The following is a 16,797-nucleotide window of genomic DNA, read 5'->3' as shown; positions in this document are numbered from 1 at the left end:
AGATTATGTATATCGGATCTAAATTTAATTTTCCTATGGAGATAAGAAGGGATTCCAGACGTCAACACCCTGTGATAAAGAACCAGTGCAGAAAGCTTGAACCTATTCATCATATTGAGCCATTTGATTTCATCGAGCTTATGACTTATTCTGTCAAATTTCCTGATACCATAGATGAATCTAAGACAAGAATTCTGAATTTTCTGAACCTTTCCGATAGTCTCCTGATCCAAACAAGCAAAATAAACTGCCGAACAATAGTTAAAACCAGAAAGAACTAATGAATTGCAGAGTGTAGCTTTCAAATCTCTAGGAAGGGAACGTCTGTGCGGATAAAGTAGGCGCAGACTCATTATAGACTTCTGGACACAAGATGCAATGTGGGTTCTGAACCGCAAGTTATGGTCCAAGAACAGACCCAGATTTTTCACACAATCTACTACCGGAATCATTACATTCGCGATCCTCAACTCAGCATTCAGACTCAAGGCACTGCAGATATCCCCATTACCGAAAAAAATGGCCTTTGATTTGGACGGATTCAAAGTGAGCTGGTGAGCTTCAGCGATTTCACTCATAATTTTGAGATCCTCGTTCACTCTCGCAATGCCCTGCTCTAACTGATCTTGAGGAAAACTATAGTATAGCTGTGTATCGTCCGCATAAAAGTGAGCAAGACAGTACTTCAAAAAAGTAATCATATAATGAGTATAAAGCACGAATAGCAGCGGTCCCAAGATCGATCCCTGAGGAACACCCAGCAAAACCTTCAAGGGATCTGAAATGACATCACCAAACCTGACCTGCTGAGTCCTATCTGAAAGATAGCTCTTGATGAAAGCCACGGCACTCGATGAAAAACCTGTGAAGCGCATAATAGAAAATAGGACGTCATGCACCAACGTATCGAATGCTTTCGAGTAATCCAATAAAATAAGGACTGTTATCAATCCCCTATCCGAAGCGGTCAAGATGTCATCAGTCACCTTGAGTAGGGCCGTTGTACAACTATGTCCCCGTCTAAAACCCGACTGCTCCTGTGGAATCACACTATACTTGTCTAAGTGCTCCCGGATTTGAACAGCCAATACCTTTTCCAAGATTTTAGACATAGTTGGAAGAATACTTATAGGACGTAAGTCCCCATAACTTTCAACCTTAGAAGATTTGGGTATAGGTAAGATGATCGACTTCTTCCACAATTCAGGAAAGTAGCTTTCAACAATGCAACTATTTATAATGTGGACAACGAACTGCAATATAAACGGACAGCATAATCTCAGAAGTTGCGAGCCTATATCATCAATACCTCTCGATTCCGACTTGATCTCACAGAGATACTTAGATACTATGTCTTCGTCCACTAAATGGAACTCAAGTTTCTCCTCAAACTCACAGAATGAGTTACTGTCGTAGAATCTCATCACCTTCTCAGACTTCCCAATATCAACTTGTCTTTGAGAACCATTGAAGTAATCATTCATCTCATCTACATTAGTCAGACTGTCAGGAACATCAATCAGCTTTTTCGTTCTGTTGATATTCAAATATTTTAGCTGTTTCCACATCACACTTGTATCAGCTCCACGAAAGACATGTGAGAAATATTTTTTCTTTTCAACTCGAATAAGTTCAGTGGTAGAATTTCGGAGCAATTTATAAGCGTTCCAGTGATATTCCGATCTTGTCTTCTTGAATTTACTCTTGGCGGCGTCTCTCTCCTTCATTAGCTTTTTAATATTAGAGTTCAACCAAGGCGCAGGAGGTTTCGTGATGCGCTTAGAAACATATGGGGCGTGTTTATTAAACAGATTTAAAATAACAGAGTTGAAATAATGTATTTTATCATCGATCTTACGTATCCCGAAGATCGCCTGAAGATCAGAGCTAGCTAGTTCCTCCTGAAAACTTTCAAAGGAGAATTGAGTGAAATCTCTAAAAGTTGCGTATCGTTCAGTTCGCTCAGTTGTGAACCCACCATTCAAGGCAAAAATCGGCATATCGTGATCGCTATAGTGACAGTCCAAGACATCCGTACATTTGAACAGCTCAGGTTTATCTGTGAGAATATGATCAAGCAAAGCACGCTTTCTGGTTGGCTTTTTGACCAACTGATGTAATCCAAAAGTTTGAAGTGAGTTCAGATATGAAGATGAGTCAGAAGAATCAGGTTCCAAAACGTTGACATTCATATCCCCAACGACAATAAGATTATCAGCCAATGGCAAGGAAGCCATGGTGAGATTTTCTAGGTCATCAACAAGCACATGAGTACCCAATCTTCCCTCAACTTTAGGAGGCTTGTAAATCACACAGAAGAGCACTCTTTTAACTCCTCGTTCAAGTATAATGCATGTATTTTCCAAATTAAGATCCAAGTTGACGACTCGATAGTGTAAATTCTTTTTTATATAGATACCCGTGCCTCCCCCCCTAGTAGTTCTGTCATTATGAACAAAATTGTATTCCTCAATTTCAAATGAAAATGTTTCATCAGCACGAAGCCAAGTTTCCGTAACACCAACCAAATCAAAATTATGATTCAATATTGTATTTCCGAACTCTGAAAAATTGGCAGAAAGCGAACGAACATTCAAGTGGGCACCGGTAAGCATAGGTTCTGATCCCCCATTCATGAGATAAGAGTAAGAAAAAAAATCGATACTATATAAAGAGAAAATGAAAGAGAGAAAAAAAAAAAAAAAATATTTAATAACAAAAATAAATAAAATTGGACCTTATTCGCCCGAACCAGTGCTTCCTCCTGCTACAACGGATTCCAGTCTCCCTCCACCCAACTTAACCAAATCAACATCAGATCTTATGAGCATCTTTCCAGAACCAAATTTAGCATAAATTTTTCCATTCGAAGTCCAGACATCCCTACCCCCGATCCTCTCCATAACACGTTTAAGAAGGGAGTAGTTATACTTTGTCAGATCCTCAGCAATGACCAGCTTAGTTCCCTTCAGCTTACTTTTATTTTTGAAGACAGTGTTACGGGACTGCAGTGAAGAAAAATGTACAATAATGGGTCTCTTCCTCATCGTATCAGATCCCACTCTATGGCAAAGATCGATCTGTACATCACCTCGTTGGAGTTTCAGTTTTTCGCAAAAGGTTTTTTTGACAACTGAAGAGAGGTCTTCACCTTTTTGCTCTTCCATACCGAGCAGCCTTATACACTTGCGACGACGCTGCTGATCAAAATGATTCAGCTGCTCCCTTAAAATCACATTTTCCTCTCTAAGAACGTTCAATTCAGCTTCAACAATGTCAATCTTCTCATTCAGGGAATTCCATTTCTCATCCAGTTTATCAATTACCAGATTAGCGACAGTATGTGCCAGCGTTGATAAGATTAGTTTATCGTTGAATGATTCACGAATGATATCTTTAACATCTTTCTGTTGTTGTGTTGTCAAGACCATTTCGATATAAGAGAGAAATCGCAATCAATATCTGGTCATTCTTACTAGAATTCAGGCTATTCGGCCGTAGGTTCGTGAGCCTTAATGAAGAGGACAAGATGAGATCTCCAAAGTCCGAACGACAATTATTATGAAGAATTGAAAAACATATCCACATTTTGTAAATGTCATGTTCTCGCTCCATGATATCCACGTAACCTATCTGTAACTTCAATCTTTATTTGCCATGTATCAGTTTAAGATCATGGAAAGTGTATGACACCATTGACGTTTCAACTACCGTCGAGGGCGCTGCAGAGACGTAAACAAATATGGGGGATTGTGAGAAATGCTATTGACGTCGTGGTTTTTATTAGTGGATTTGTATTTATTATCATTGACATTTTTTCAGTTGAATAGTAGATTACGGAAATTGCAGATATTGAACATTTAATTAGATATTTCTGTCACAATACGTGATGTGAATCATACGTGCAATGTTCAAGCTCCACCCATTGACTTCTTGTGAAATGTTAAATGTTTGCTATATGCTAAGGAAAATTAATCTAGTTGGTTGAAGTTGTCAGATCACCACAACTCTGAAACAAGGAACTGATATTATTATTACTATTTGATTATTAGGGGCTCGGCAACTTAGGCCATGCACCCAGTCTCTCATGTAAGGAACAGTACAACACTCAGGACAACACAACACCTAGATCTCGACGGGAATCGAACCCGCAACCTTCCGTGTACTGAGCCGACCTCTTAATCGACCAGCCACTGAAACATAGAACCTAAAGATGTGAATGCAATTCATTACTCTGTACAGGAATATTTGTGCGACACCCTAGTTGCTTAGTTTATTTTTACTGACTTGCCCTATACACTTGTAGTGTTCGAATGGATTGAATAAATTTATTATTATTGTTATTCAGGAAACGAGAAATATCTGCTCTGAACATGTTGACATCTTGACACAAGCCTCGATGAAATCAATGACTAAAAAATTTTTGTGTTTTGATTGAGGCCCGTTTGCAGCAATACCCCTTAAAACGAGTACTTAAATTAAGTGTCGTTTAAAGTTAATGGACGCTTTATTTTATTCCCAGTTGCACGACTGTGGCTTAACAGAATCTTAAGTAAGGGGTCCTCAAGTTTTATAGCTAGTTATATTTCTGTTTTTTATTTTGGTGCAACTTTATCCTAATCCAATAAAACCATTACATTGGTTGGACGGTGGCCGATGATCATTGTCATTTCATTAACCTAACTTTATTGTCCTGTCAGTCAGTTTCAGGTGAATTATTATATCAAAAAGTAACAACTGTTTGCTGTTGAATTAGCTTTAATATTGATAATGATAATGATTGTCAAATAAAAGGTACCTTAATTTATATAAGTACAACACTTTCTTTGTAAGGTCTTGTGTGAATTTGTTTTACTAATGTTGAGGAGTAACGTGAAGAAAATGTCCTTATTGCCCTTGTTAGTACGAATACGGTGAATGATTGCCAAGTAAGTAGTGGTAAATTACGAAGGGCACTCAACTTCTCAACAGAAGAAAAGAGTTCGTTGCTAACTATAGTATGATTTGTGATACCAAATTGAAAATTAAAAAAGTCTGATGGCATTACAATAATGAATTCATTCAATTTTCAAAATCCATCAAAAAGAGTTCTGCAATAGTTCAACAAATTATTTTAGGTTAGAATCCCGCCCTTGAATACCTAAGTGGGCATTACAGGAGCACTTAAATTTAAGTCTAGCTTTAGCCATTTCAATATCACTTAACAGTTGGTGCAACGTACCTAATTCAAGTTAAGGGTTCATTTTAAGGGACACTGAACACTAAGTGAGTTTGGAGCAAACGGGTCTAACTCAAAAAAAGTTTCAAGTCAGTTGTGACATGAAGTGGAGAGGTTATCAGCGCTTCTTCACATTCCTTCTCACCCTCCTTAGCCATTTTAGAGTATGAAGTATGAGGATTTTATGAAAGTGTCTGATTCAGATATACGAACAGAAACATTGGAGTGTGTTGAATGCAGTAGACTGCGTTAAGCTTCTTCAGTTGATATCGACAGTTCAGTGTATCTGTAGTTTTTAATAAAGTGTTATTTAAACAGAACAGTATTTTATCTATGAATATTAAATTCATTATAAGCATCATCATTATAAGATAGATGGCAAGTCGAAAACAAAATAAAAATGTACATGAATTGTATACAGCTGCAAAAAAAAACATAAATACATATACCTATATCGAAAGTATACTCATTCACAACACCAACAAGAACATAACTATGAAAAAAATTATATTGATAGAGATAGATACTGCCTGCATTTTCTTTAATTATCATGCACAAATATCAAATGTCGCGCTCATGTTTGGCATAATAATTACGGACAGTCCTACCAACATACAGAAAATATAATGAAATGAAAGGTTTAGCGGCATGCAGACAGGAATTGAATTCTGAAAAAAGTACCACCCAGAGCAGGATTCGAACCTATGACCCCCCGATTATCGGTCAGGTACTCTCCCAACTGAGCTACCCGGGCTGACGTGAGGATCCATCTGCATTGTCTGGCTACCACTATCTTCAGAATTCACATGTTAGTATTACCACTTTCGAACTCCGGCGTTCGGAAGCGATTGGAAATGTTATAGGTCGAGGGGATACACATTCGCTTTCAATGATCTTCGGGATTCAACATATCCATTTCCCGGTGCGTCGTCGACACATAGCGATATCAGCGGGGATCGGATGCGAACCTCCGATCATTGAACAAATTAAGCCGAAAATATAAATTGTGATGATAGTTTAGTGTCTGAAAATATAATGAAATGAAAGGTTTAGCGGCATGCAGACAGGAATTGAATTCTGAAAAAAGTACCACCCAGAGCAGGATTCGAACCTACGACCCCCCGATTACCGGTCAGGTACTCTCCCAACTGAGCTACCCGGGCTGACGTGAGGATCCATCTGCATTGTCTGGCTACCACTATCTTCAGAATTCACATGTTAGTATTATCACTTTCGAACTCCGGCGTTCGGAAGCGATTGGAAATGTTATAGGTGGAGGGGATACACATTCGCTTTCAATGATCTTCGGGATTCAACATATCCATTTCCCGGTGGGTCGTCGACATATAGCGATATCAGCGAGGATCGGATGCGAACCTCCGATCATTGAACAAATTAAGCCGAAAATATAAATTGTGATGATAGTTTAGTGTCTGAAAATATAATGAAATGAAAGGTTTAGCGGCATGCAGACAGGAATTGAATTCTGAAAAAATTCTGAAGATAGTGGTAGCCAGACAATGCAGATGGATCCTCACGTCAGCCCGGGTAGCTCAGTTGGGAGAGTATCTGACCGGTAATCGGGGGGTCGTAGGTTCGAATCCTGCTCTGGGTGGTACTTTTTTCAGAATTCAATTCCTGTCTGCATGCCGCTAAACCTTTCATTTCATTATATTTTCAGACACTAAACTATCATCACAAGAAAATATAATACTCAAGGCGGGCTATATAAATGAGAATTTCCGGATACTTTTTCGCCAGAGTGTATATCGACCAATTTTGTCAAGTGTGGAAAAAAGATGTTTCTATACATAACACGACTCTACAAAAAAATTTTCGTTCTTTGTCCTAACGTTTATATTAGGATTTTCCGGTTAATTATGCACAAACACGAAAAGAAAATTCCTTTTTTTGATATAAAGTTTGCTTTTTTGATAGTTATAGTATTAATACTCACTCTTCATTTTTTTAATAATTTTTAATAATTCAAAATGACCGCGCGATGAAAGTGGGGTGTTTATGTTTACAAGGTGCCGCTAGAGGGCACTCGAGTCATAAACAACGATCTGGTGTTGTTTACAAGCCCAGACAATCTTCAAATGTCGCCAAGAAAGTGTAAATACGATGCTGATGCATTTTGTTTTATATGTAGACAATTTATTATAATTCGTGACGTGAAATACGAATTAAAGACATCTCACGTTCTCTCTGAAGCCTATGAAGCATATTTTGACTTTCTAGTTTGAAATCAAGACAAGCCATAGGTTTGTTTGCTTGTAGTTATTGTAAATGATATCGTTGAATCAGTCTCCTAAACACAGAAGCAAACTTTTTCATGCCATATATTTTTTTTTTCGTCTAATTAGGATCTAAACTATCGAAATTTTATGCTTTGCAGTCAAAGTCAAATTTGGTATTAACCCGTGTAATCATTCGTACGATTCAGAATAAAATTATCTGCAACTTCCTCCAATGTCCAAAATTTTTGAATCTGATCATTTAGAGTCGATTGGGTTAATAGAATCGATTTGTTTTGAGATAGCGACTCTTTTATGGGACCGATAAAATGTGTTTACGGCAGTTGGATATTCAGCAGTTGAAAAGCGGCCGTCGCGATCAAAAACGAGTGAAGATGTATCAGCGCCCAACAGCAAATCTATCGGTTGAGAGACTTGAAATGGTTCATCAGCCAAATTCAATTGTTGAAACTGTTCAACGATTTGGAAGGTATTTTATTTGTAATTTCAGGTAACACAATGGCTTGCATATGTAGGAATTCTGATTCCGTTCTAGGATACAATCTACTGGTTGAGCATTTGTTTGGCCATATCAGAAATTGAAATGTTAACAGAAACGCTAGTTTCTTGACAATATGCTGATTAATGAAATCTGCGATCCAGAGTCTAGAACAGCTCTAATGGATATCATTGAACCGTTAGCGGATCTGAGTCTTGCCTGAACAGTGCCCAGAAGCACTTGATTAATAGAGGTGGATTTCTTGTTGACGTGATAATAATTAATAACATCCTTTGAAGTTACCGAATCAGAATCTAGGACTCGACTTCCAGCTATATACTCAACATTATTCTGCGGAATATCAGATGGGATACACTTGACTGAGAGGATTCGTTGTCTAGGAGGAAACTGGGGTGATATCAACGCCCTAAAGACAGTTGAACAGCGTTCCGAACTCTTCAAAAACACGTATTTGGCTTGTCTTGTCATATTTATATACAGGGGACAGGCGAAAATGGGATAAATATCATTGCAATTCGGACAACGAAACTTTCTTGAATGAGGTGAGCTTCTTGAGCGATTGGAAACTTGATTTTGAGTTGTTGATGAAGAATTGGCAATTAAAACGTTTTTTGTTTCATTTTTGTGTCACGAAATCTATTAATGTTTTATATTCAGGGATTTCCGATGATTGACCTTCGAACGCTTTTCTTGTGTAATGGTCAACATTTCGCATAGAAAAAGAAAAAGAGGAAAAATCTGATGAGTTTTTAATATTCAGCGCTTTTATAGCATTGACGGAAGTTTGATGATAATTTAGGAATTCTTTGAGATGGGAAGAATTGTTTGTTGACGGTTTGAAGTCCGAAATTTTATTCGAATACATGGTTGCAAACATTCGTGGATTTTGGAAACGCGATTTCAGAGCTCGATAAACCAAATCGTAATTTTCATTTGACAATTGTAACCCTGATATAACTGCAGGTGCGTCGTTCTTTAAATGAGATTTCAGTAGTTGAAACTTTTGTATGGGTGCAAGATTTTTATTTTCGTGGACTAATGAATTGAACAATTGGAATTCAGCACTCTCGCCAGAAAAGGAGCGAATTCCGAATCTTCGGAAGCAAAAATGATTCGCAATTTGCAGTTGATGCTTGTGAAATTGACGATGGTGATGATATTATCCTGTCGTTTCAATGGCGATTCATAATCTGTAATCTTTTCTTGATTCGAACAATTTTGAAGCATCATAATCCTCCACATTCTGCCAGATTCCGGTAACGATGGAAAAAATGTTGGCCTTTTTTTTGACCTATTTATCGAGTATAGATACTACTACCCGTATCTGTCTTTGGTGGCATTGTTGCAAAGAACTCGAACAAAAACTTGCCTCGAAATACTGGCAAGATAATCATGTCGAGTGTATGGTCGTCGGTGCATGAATATCGCAAACAACGTTCGTTCAAACGTTGGCCAAGGCTTGCCATGCCGTCTGTAGCCGCCTTAACATACAAACAAACAAACATCACATTTATGATAGAGATTAAAGATTTTCTAGTCATCTCGGATATAAATTGAAAATAAATTTCGTGAAATTATATCTTATAGTTGTGATTGACGTTAAGTATGAAAGGAGAGGTACTTATGAGGTAGGTAGTTGCTGTAATCATTTCAGAGAGTAAATATTTCTAGAACATGAAAGAGAAAATTTGCACAGCTTGTCAACAGTTTTTAAATTGCGTGTTCTTCGGAAAATTTTTCAGACAATACAACCTTATTTGCTGAGAATACTTACTCAATGGAAATTTAACGGACATCTTAGCTGGTGTACTCAGATCGGGCACAGTGAGACGGCCCGTGTATTTGTAGATATGATTTATGGGTGTGTATTTTAAAATAAAGTGCTGACTTGTTTGCACCAACTCATACTCGTAAGGTTCATCAGTTTTTGAGAAATTGTACATTACGCAGGAACTAGCTGTGCCAGTCTTTTCAACAGCGTACCAGATTCCCAACATCTGAAATAAAATTTTTTTATGGAGATAAGATGCTCTCATTATAAATGATTTTATATAAATAATAACAGATTTCGATAATGCAACAGCGGTTAGTGATCGCTTCAGTGCATTGCAAAAAATCAACTCAAGAGCTCATTCATGTTTCGTATTGAATATAAAATTCAAAAATAATTTTCATTGGATAACTTTTATGTTCACAAAAAAAGGGAATCATCAGATCTGATGACTATGATGATGTGTCATGTTTCAAGGTTGTTATGTTATGCGGGTTAATTCAACGTAGCAAATACTCAATTTCTTGGATCTTTTGAACAGAGTTGCATACAGCCAAAGTGCCCAATTTAATAATTCCTCTTTCAGTGTGGGGGTTCCATCACAGGAAATGTATACTTGTTGATTGACAAAAAGTTTTGGCCTTATGGTATACTTTCAGAGAGTTCAATTTCCCAAATTTTTGTGGAAAGACCTCAAGAACATTTCGAATACACAGCAAGAAACAAATAAAACTTAATTTGTATTAAGGATAAATTAGCGGTTCCCGATTATTTGACTGTTCTACATCCAAGTGTCAGATTACTAGATACATAATTGTGTAAAGCAACTGGAAGAGACAATAATAGAAAAAACAAAAACATCAAAGTACCTTTGAGTATTCAGTAATACTCATTGCATAATATACAATTAATACTCAATGACGTCACAGAACATTGGAAATCGGAAGGAAAATTGAATTACATATTTCAGCATAAGTGATATCACACAGAGAGTCAAACTTTATTCAAAGGCTATTGAACATGGAGAAGTTGCTATGTTTCTGAAGAGGGATGTGAGAGCAGATAAGATAAGAAAAGGTAGTATTGAATTAAGTGTGTAGCGAGAATATCATTTCAATAGTTGTATACAAAAATGGCAATCGAAAAGCCATAGTGAAACAATTAACACCTATTTTTACTGGACAATATAAAAAATGAGAATACGCAAATAGTGATCTTGGAGACTTCAATATTGATAAGCCTGAAGGAACAAGAAAGAAGAATGAATATCTAAACATTCTCATTACCTATAATATTAATCAGGGTAGTTTTGAACTAGGTATACATCTCCAGCCCCCCAAATTTGAATATTTCACTTGCTTTAACGCTAAAAGAATTACAAGATTTTCAGTTATTTGAATCTCGAATGGGGAAGGTTGCTCACGCTGGATCAACTGCTCGAGCTTTGGTCTATACTCTATATAGCCATGGAAGCACCATACTCCCCCAGAGCATATTTACGAAGAACTGGCAGTCCTTTAAAGTGTTTCTTCTTCACTTGAAGGCAGAGCTGTGCCGAGCACTGAAAAAAAGTGCTTCGAGCTCTAAGCGCCGATTTTTCACAAAAAGCTTGCGATTACTAAGCACGATTTTGCGAGCACTAAGCACTTTTCTAGAAAACTGTTGGAAATAAGAGTTTCTTGTTATAAAATCTGTATTCGATCGAAAAATTACCGCTTCTATTTCTTCGAAACGATAATTTTCTCGTTCTACTCTACAGCACGATTTCATATGTATAGGAAAATAATTATTTCACGAATGGGAATATGTGACTTATACGAAGGCGTAGGAGAAGGCCACCTAATATTTCAGGAATATTTTTCACCTAATTCCGACTTCAAAAAGAAATTTTATTCAGTTTCAAACTTTTACAGAGTGTTCTATAACTACATGAAATATGTCTTGAAATATTAGTTGCTTTCGAATATTCATATTCATGTTCAACTGGGCGTTCACATATTTAGGATGAATTGATGATTACGTATTTTTAAAATATTATATGTGGCTCTTCTATGCCTTACAAGAATTGCATTACCAAGTTGACAAGATTGTGGCAGTTTTTATTCAATAGAGAGAATGCCGACATGTGTTTTTATAAGTTTGCAGGTGGTCATTTGAAGATATTCAAATGCGCTATTTTTCTTTTCGATTCTAATTATTTGAATATTGAAAGAAGGAATTCGGTTTTCACAGAATGCGAATTTTTTTCAGGTTATTTCATACACCTGTAAGCAATCATATTTAAAGCAGAATTGAATTATAATTACCTACATTCCACGTGAAATACGAGTACATAAATGAATATTGCCTTCATAATCAGGTCGAGTCAGATCGAAATATTCATATTCTTGGGTTTATATTATACACGCTTATACAGTTTCACGGCGATGGTTAATTAAATTTTTTCACAACTCCACAAATAGTCCGAGAGCTGGCAGCAAAAACAACTACCTCATAAGTTACCAAAGGTTTGGTTTGGCACTTTGGTTCAATTTTATTACCAAAACTTGAAACCGCTCGTCTGCCGGGCGTGAGTGGTCGCCTTATGGGATAAAAAAAATTGAAAAGATGAGAAAAAATTGATTGGAACTTCCTAATAGTTACCAAGATGAATGTTGTGTTAAAATGGTCTAACTGAATTGAAATCGTAAGCGTCTGCCAACAGGGGTGGTCGCTATTTTGAAACAGACACTGTCAAATACAGGCTGGTCCAGATCGTAACCAAGAAATTTAAACCACGTATTCTACATCAAAAATAAGCCCTAGTTTGTCATATAAACATATGTCGAGAAATGTTTCCTCTCCGAGATACGGGGTGTTAAAATTATAGAAAAAAAAATGTTTTTTATTAATAACTTTCACACTGCTCGGAATATTTTTATGAAATTTGAGACATAGGTTTGGAGCGTCAAGGAGCACTTTTTGCATAATATCATTTCTTTTCTATTCTACCAGTGGCGTCCGTACTGCAGCGGGACTGAATATTTTCAGATAAAAAAATGATACGCCACTGGTTTTTCCGACAATAAAAATTACTTTTCAACTCCTTATTCAATTTGGAGCAAATTCGGTCTCTTGACTTTTTGCTGTACGAGGCACCGTTTCCGGTTAAAAAAATTAAACACATTATCATGCATAAAGAAATCGCCAAAATTTGATATAGCAATAAAAAGCGTTTTTGTAGCAATTTTCTCCTATTTTTAGGGTAGATTAATTTGATTAGAAAACTTAAATGACAGTTTTGGTTTCCAATTACTCGTTTCAATACAAGCATAACCATAAAAGACTGTAATTTCTTTATTGTGGAAAGCAAAGTGTGCCATGGAGGATACTTCGTGAATTTGATAGGAATCCAACAACAAGCAGTCGAATAGCAGCTCGCACAATTCGATTTTCTAAGTCAAAAATTCTTGCAACCCGTCCAAGATTTACGAGAAGGTGATGAACAGCGAAGGTTATTTTTTTGCCAATGGATTCTTCGTTCAATTGAGCAGAATAGAGACTTTTTAAATACAGGGTGGACCAAAAGTCCGTTTACTTTTAAAACAGTACTTACGTCGAGCAGCGAAGGCGGGGTGGGGCGGAGGGGGTACGTAACTCGAGAGCAGCCTATGGGAATTCAGTGCCATGGTGCCATTCAACGGAACACAACGTGCGTTCTGCGTACGCGAGTACTATCGAAACAACGATTCTCCGACTATAGCGCAACGAAAATTTTGCGCTCACTACAACTTACGGCATTAAAATGAAGCTCCATCAATTCAATTGATTAGAAAATGGGTACACAAGTTTGAGGAGACAGGTTCGACAATGGATAAACCACGATCCGACCGATCTAGGACTTCAAGGGATGCCGAACACGTAGAGACTGTAAGAACATCCGTTCGCGAACAGCCTACCCTCTCCACTCGAAAGCGGTCAAGTGTCTTAAATGTGCCAAGAACATCTTTAATTCGTATTCTCCACAAAGATTCACATTTACATCCTTATAAAATTCAAATTTTTGGTCAAAAAGTGATATCAAAAAGAGGTGACGTTAACTGGCCACCTCGTAGTCCAGATTTATCCCCAATGGATTTTTTCCTTTGGGGATACCTTAAAAATAAAGTTTTTGACACCAACCCAGCGTCTCTTGAAGAATTAAAGGAACGCATCAGCGAAGAAATCCAAAACATTTTAGAAAACACCTGCAAGGCCGTGATAGAAAATTTTCGCTCCAGGTTGCAACAGTGTCGTGAGGGACAAGGGTCACATATGGATGATGTAATATTCAAAAAATAAAATCCCTACTTGTCTCTTTTAATAATAAACAAACAGATTTTGCAGCATTCATCTAGTTTTGTTTTTATCATTGTTTAAAAAGTGAACGGACTTTTGGTCCACCCTGTACTATATTATGGACTGATGAATCGTGTTTTAGTCGTCGGGGCGTGGTAAACTTTCATAACCAGCATGTATGGGCCACGAAAATCCACATCCCATTCGACCAAGAATTTAGTGTTAATGTTTGACTTGGAGTTTATAATAATCACCTATTTGCACCCTATTTCTTACCAGAACGAGTTAGTGGTGAAAATTTTTTACAATTTCTAATGGCAGAGCTTGCAAATATGTGGGAAAATATTCCAGTAGAATCAAGATTAGCGGCTTGGTTTCAACTTGACGGTTGTCCAGCCCACTTTCATAGAAATGTGAGGAACTGGTTGGATAATAATTTATAAGTAAGTTAAGATCCTAGACCATTTTGACACAACATTCATCTTGGTAACTATTAGGAAGTTCCAATCGATTTTTTCTCATCTTTTCAATTTTTTTTATCCCATAAGGCGACCACTCACGCCCGGCAGACGAGCGGTTTCAAGTTTTGGTAATAAAGTTGAGCCAAAGTGCCAAACCAAACCTTTGGTAACTTATGAGGTAGTTGTTTTTGCTGCCAGCTCTCGGAAATCTGATCAATTACCTTAAGGCAACTCAACTGTACCGTCAGATTTGAAATTTTACATTGTACACATATAGTTAAAAAATAGACTGTAACCGTGTCAATGACCTTTGAAGTCGAGACACTTAAACTAAATAAAAAATAAATAAATTAAATTTTTTCGGAGAAGTTAATCAATAAAAATTGTTATGTTGGGGTTCTCGACAATGAGGGTTTCCCCTTAAATATTTTCAGACCTTTGCAACCTCCGGTCATATGCCGGAATTAGATTTCTAGTTCCTTATTTCAAATGGCACACCCAGTATATCTTTGTATCGTTAAATAGCCGATTTGGTGGCAACAGTGTGCCATACCTTGAGTAAAACCTCTAAGATTGATGTGTTATTGGGATTCTTATGATAAAAATGTTCACAATTTTTGAATATTTCTGATGGAGAGGGTCCTTTAAAAAAAATCGTCGGAGATCAAGAAGATCAGCGAATTCATCAAAACTCAATATTTTCAAATTAAAACCCATATTTGTTATTACGTATTTGAGTCTACTTTACGATAATCATCAAGGAAGAATTTTGAAATCGGAGAAAAGAGCAATTTCGAACTGCTTGATTAGTCTGTGACTTGATTGCTTGTTTGGTATTTTTAAGAATCCATAATAAACAGTTCACGAAAGATCATTCATCAGAACATCGAATTCAAGTCGAATCGATTCAAAAACATAACATTCGTTTATTGATTTGATTTTGTAAGTTTTTGCAGTTTTGCAATTTGGGCGTCAGCTGACAAACGGCTGCTGAGCATTTTTCCATCTTTTCCAATTACACGATTGGCACAAATTCTGCAGAAGTCGGTATTTCAACTAAGAAGCGTGAAAACGAATCCAAATATTTAAATTTGTTTTCTATTGAAGTCATGTATATGATTTTAATGTTAATTGTTTATTCATGTGAAATTTTTATTCAAAGTTGAAGTTCATCTTGACTTGAAACTTTTTCAATTCCTTTTACTTATATTGATGCAAGATGATTTTTGTTGAAGAATTTAACATTCTTGTAATTATCTGTTAATTCCTTCGGGAGATACCCATTCCCAACCTCTGCATCATATGCATTTCATCTTCGGGTTAATATTTTTGAAATCTACAACTGATGTAACGTATTCAGACTTTAGCCAAAGAAGATAACGAACATTAATTCTCCTCAAGCTAGTGCAGATTATGATATTATACTGATCTCTTGTATTTTCCATGCAAATAACTGGATTTGGTATGTCTCTAATCAGTTTGTATAAACTTCAATAATTATATTCGCCACATATTTTCCGAAGAGATTCGACATTGTGACAACATACGTAATAACAGAAACTTTTATGTAGAACGGGCAACATAGCTTGGATTTAAAACCCAAAAGTATTTTATTTTGACAAGCGTCATAACCCCACATTTTCGTACTATACAGAGTGAAATGTGTCAAATTTCCATGGCCAACCGACTGCTAAAATAAAAGTGAATGGAGTATAGAAACATGAGAAAATTAATTTTCCCTTCGGAGCGGCAAGCGTAAATTGATTACCTGCAGAAGTCACCGCTCTTGTCTTGAACCAAAAACCAAAATCTCCGAAATCATGTCGGTGTTTTAGAGATGCGTAAAATCTATCTATCACAGGAAATGTATCGGATTTTCAACTGAAATTGGAGTATCGGATACCTCAATTTAAAAAATATGGATACTTGAATACTGCAGATGTCTGTTTCATATCTGAATTGACTATGCTCGTGAACTCATCGATTGTCGATTACATGTCTATCAAAAAATATTGAGTAGCAACCACGTCTGTTTCTAGCGAAGGAATTTCTACCTAAAATTTGGAGAATATCGTATTTAAAATCTTAGAAAGTGGGAAGCATTGAATTAAAAATGAATATTATGATACAATTAAATTCTGAACTTTACTTCCACAAATTTGTTACGCCGAAACATAAAAACCCATTTGCATTAATTTCCTTCAATATTAGGATCTAAATGTGTTATATCTCCGGTATATGTATAATTATGCAGTATCAGATAGTATCTGATC

The 16,797-nt window shown here is 36.6% G+C and overlaps 1 protein-coding gene and 1 non-coding gene across 3 annotated transcripts in view; both read right to left on the bottom strand.

Moving 5' to 3' along the window:
• The window catches only part of LOC123320405 (apolipoprotein D-like), a 37,995-nt gene that overhangs the window by 4,033 nt on the left and 17,165 nt on the right, over positions 1–16,797 (bottom strand). For both annotated transcript variants that reach the window (XM_044907723.1, XM_044907724.1), the window contains exon 2: positions 9,750–9,972. In XM_044907723.1, the coding sequence (XP_044763658.1) occupies positions 9,750–9,972 (223 nt within the window). The remainder of the gene's footprint in view (positions 1–9,749; positions 9,973–16,797) is intronic.
• Positions 5,900–5,972, bottom strand: Trnai-gau. Its single transcript has one exon. It is a non-coding gene; the product is annotated as a tRNA-Ile (tRNA).

This window comes from Coccinella septempunctata, chromosome 9, assembly GCF_907165205.1.
Source record: "Coccinella septempunctata chromosome 9, icCocSept1.1, whole genome shotgun sequence".
Taxonomy (NCBI): Eukaryota; Metazoa; Arthropoda; class Insecta; order Coleoptera; family Coccinellidae; genus Coccinella; species Coccinella septempunctata.
Note: the sequence above shows the minus strand (reverse complement) of the source record. Positions and strands in the feature narration are given on the sequence as shown.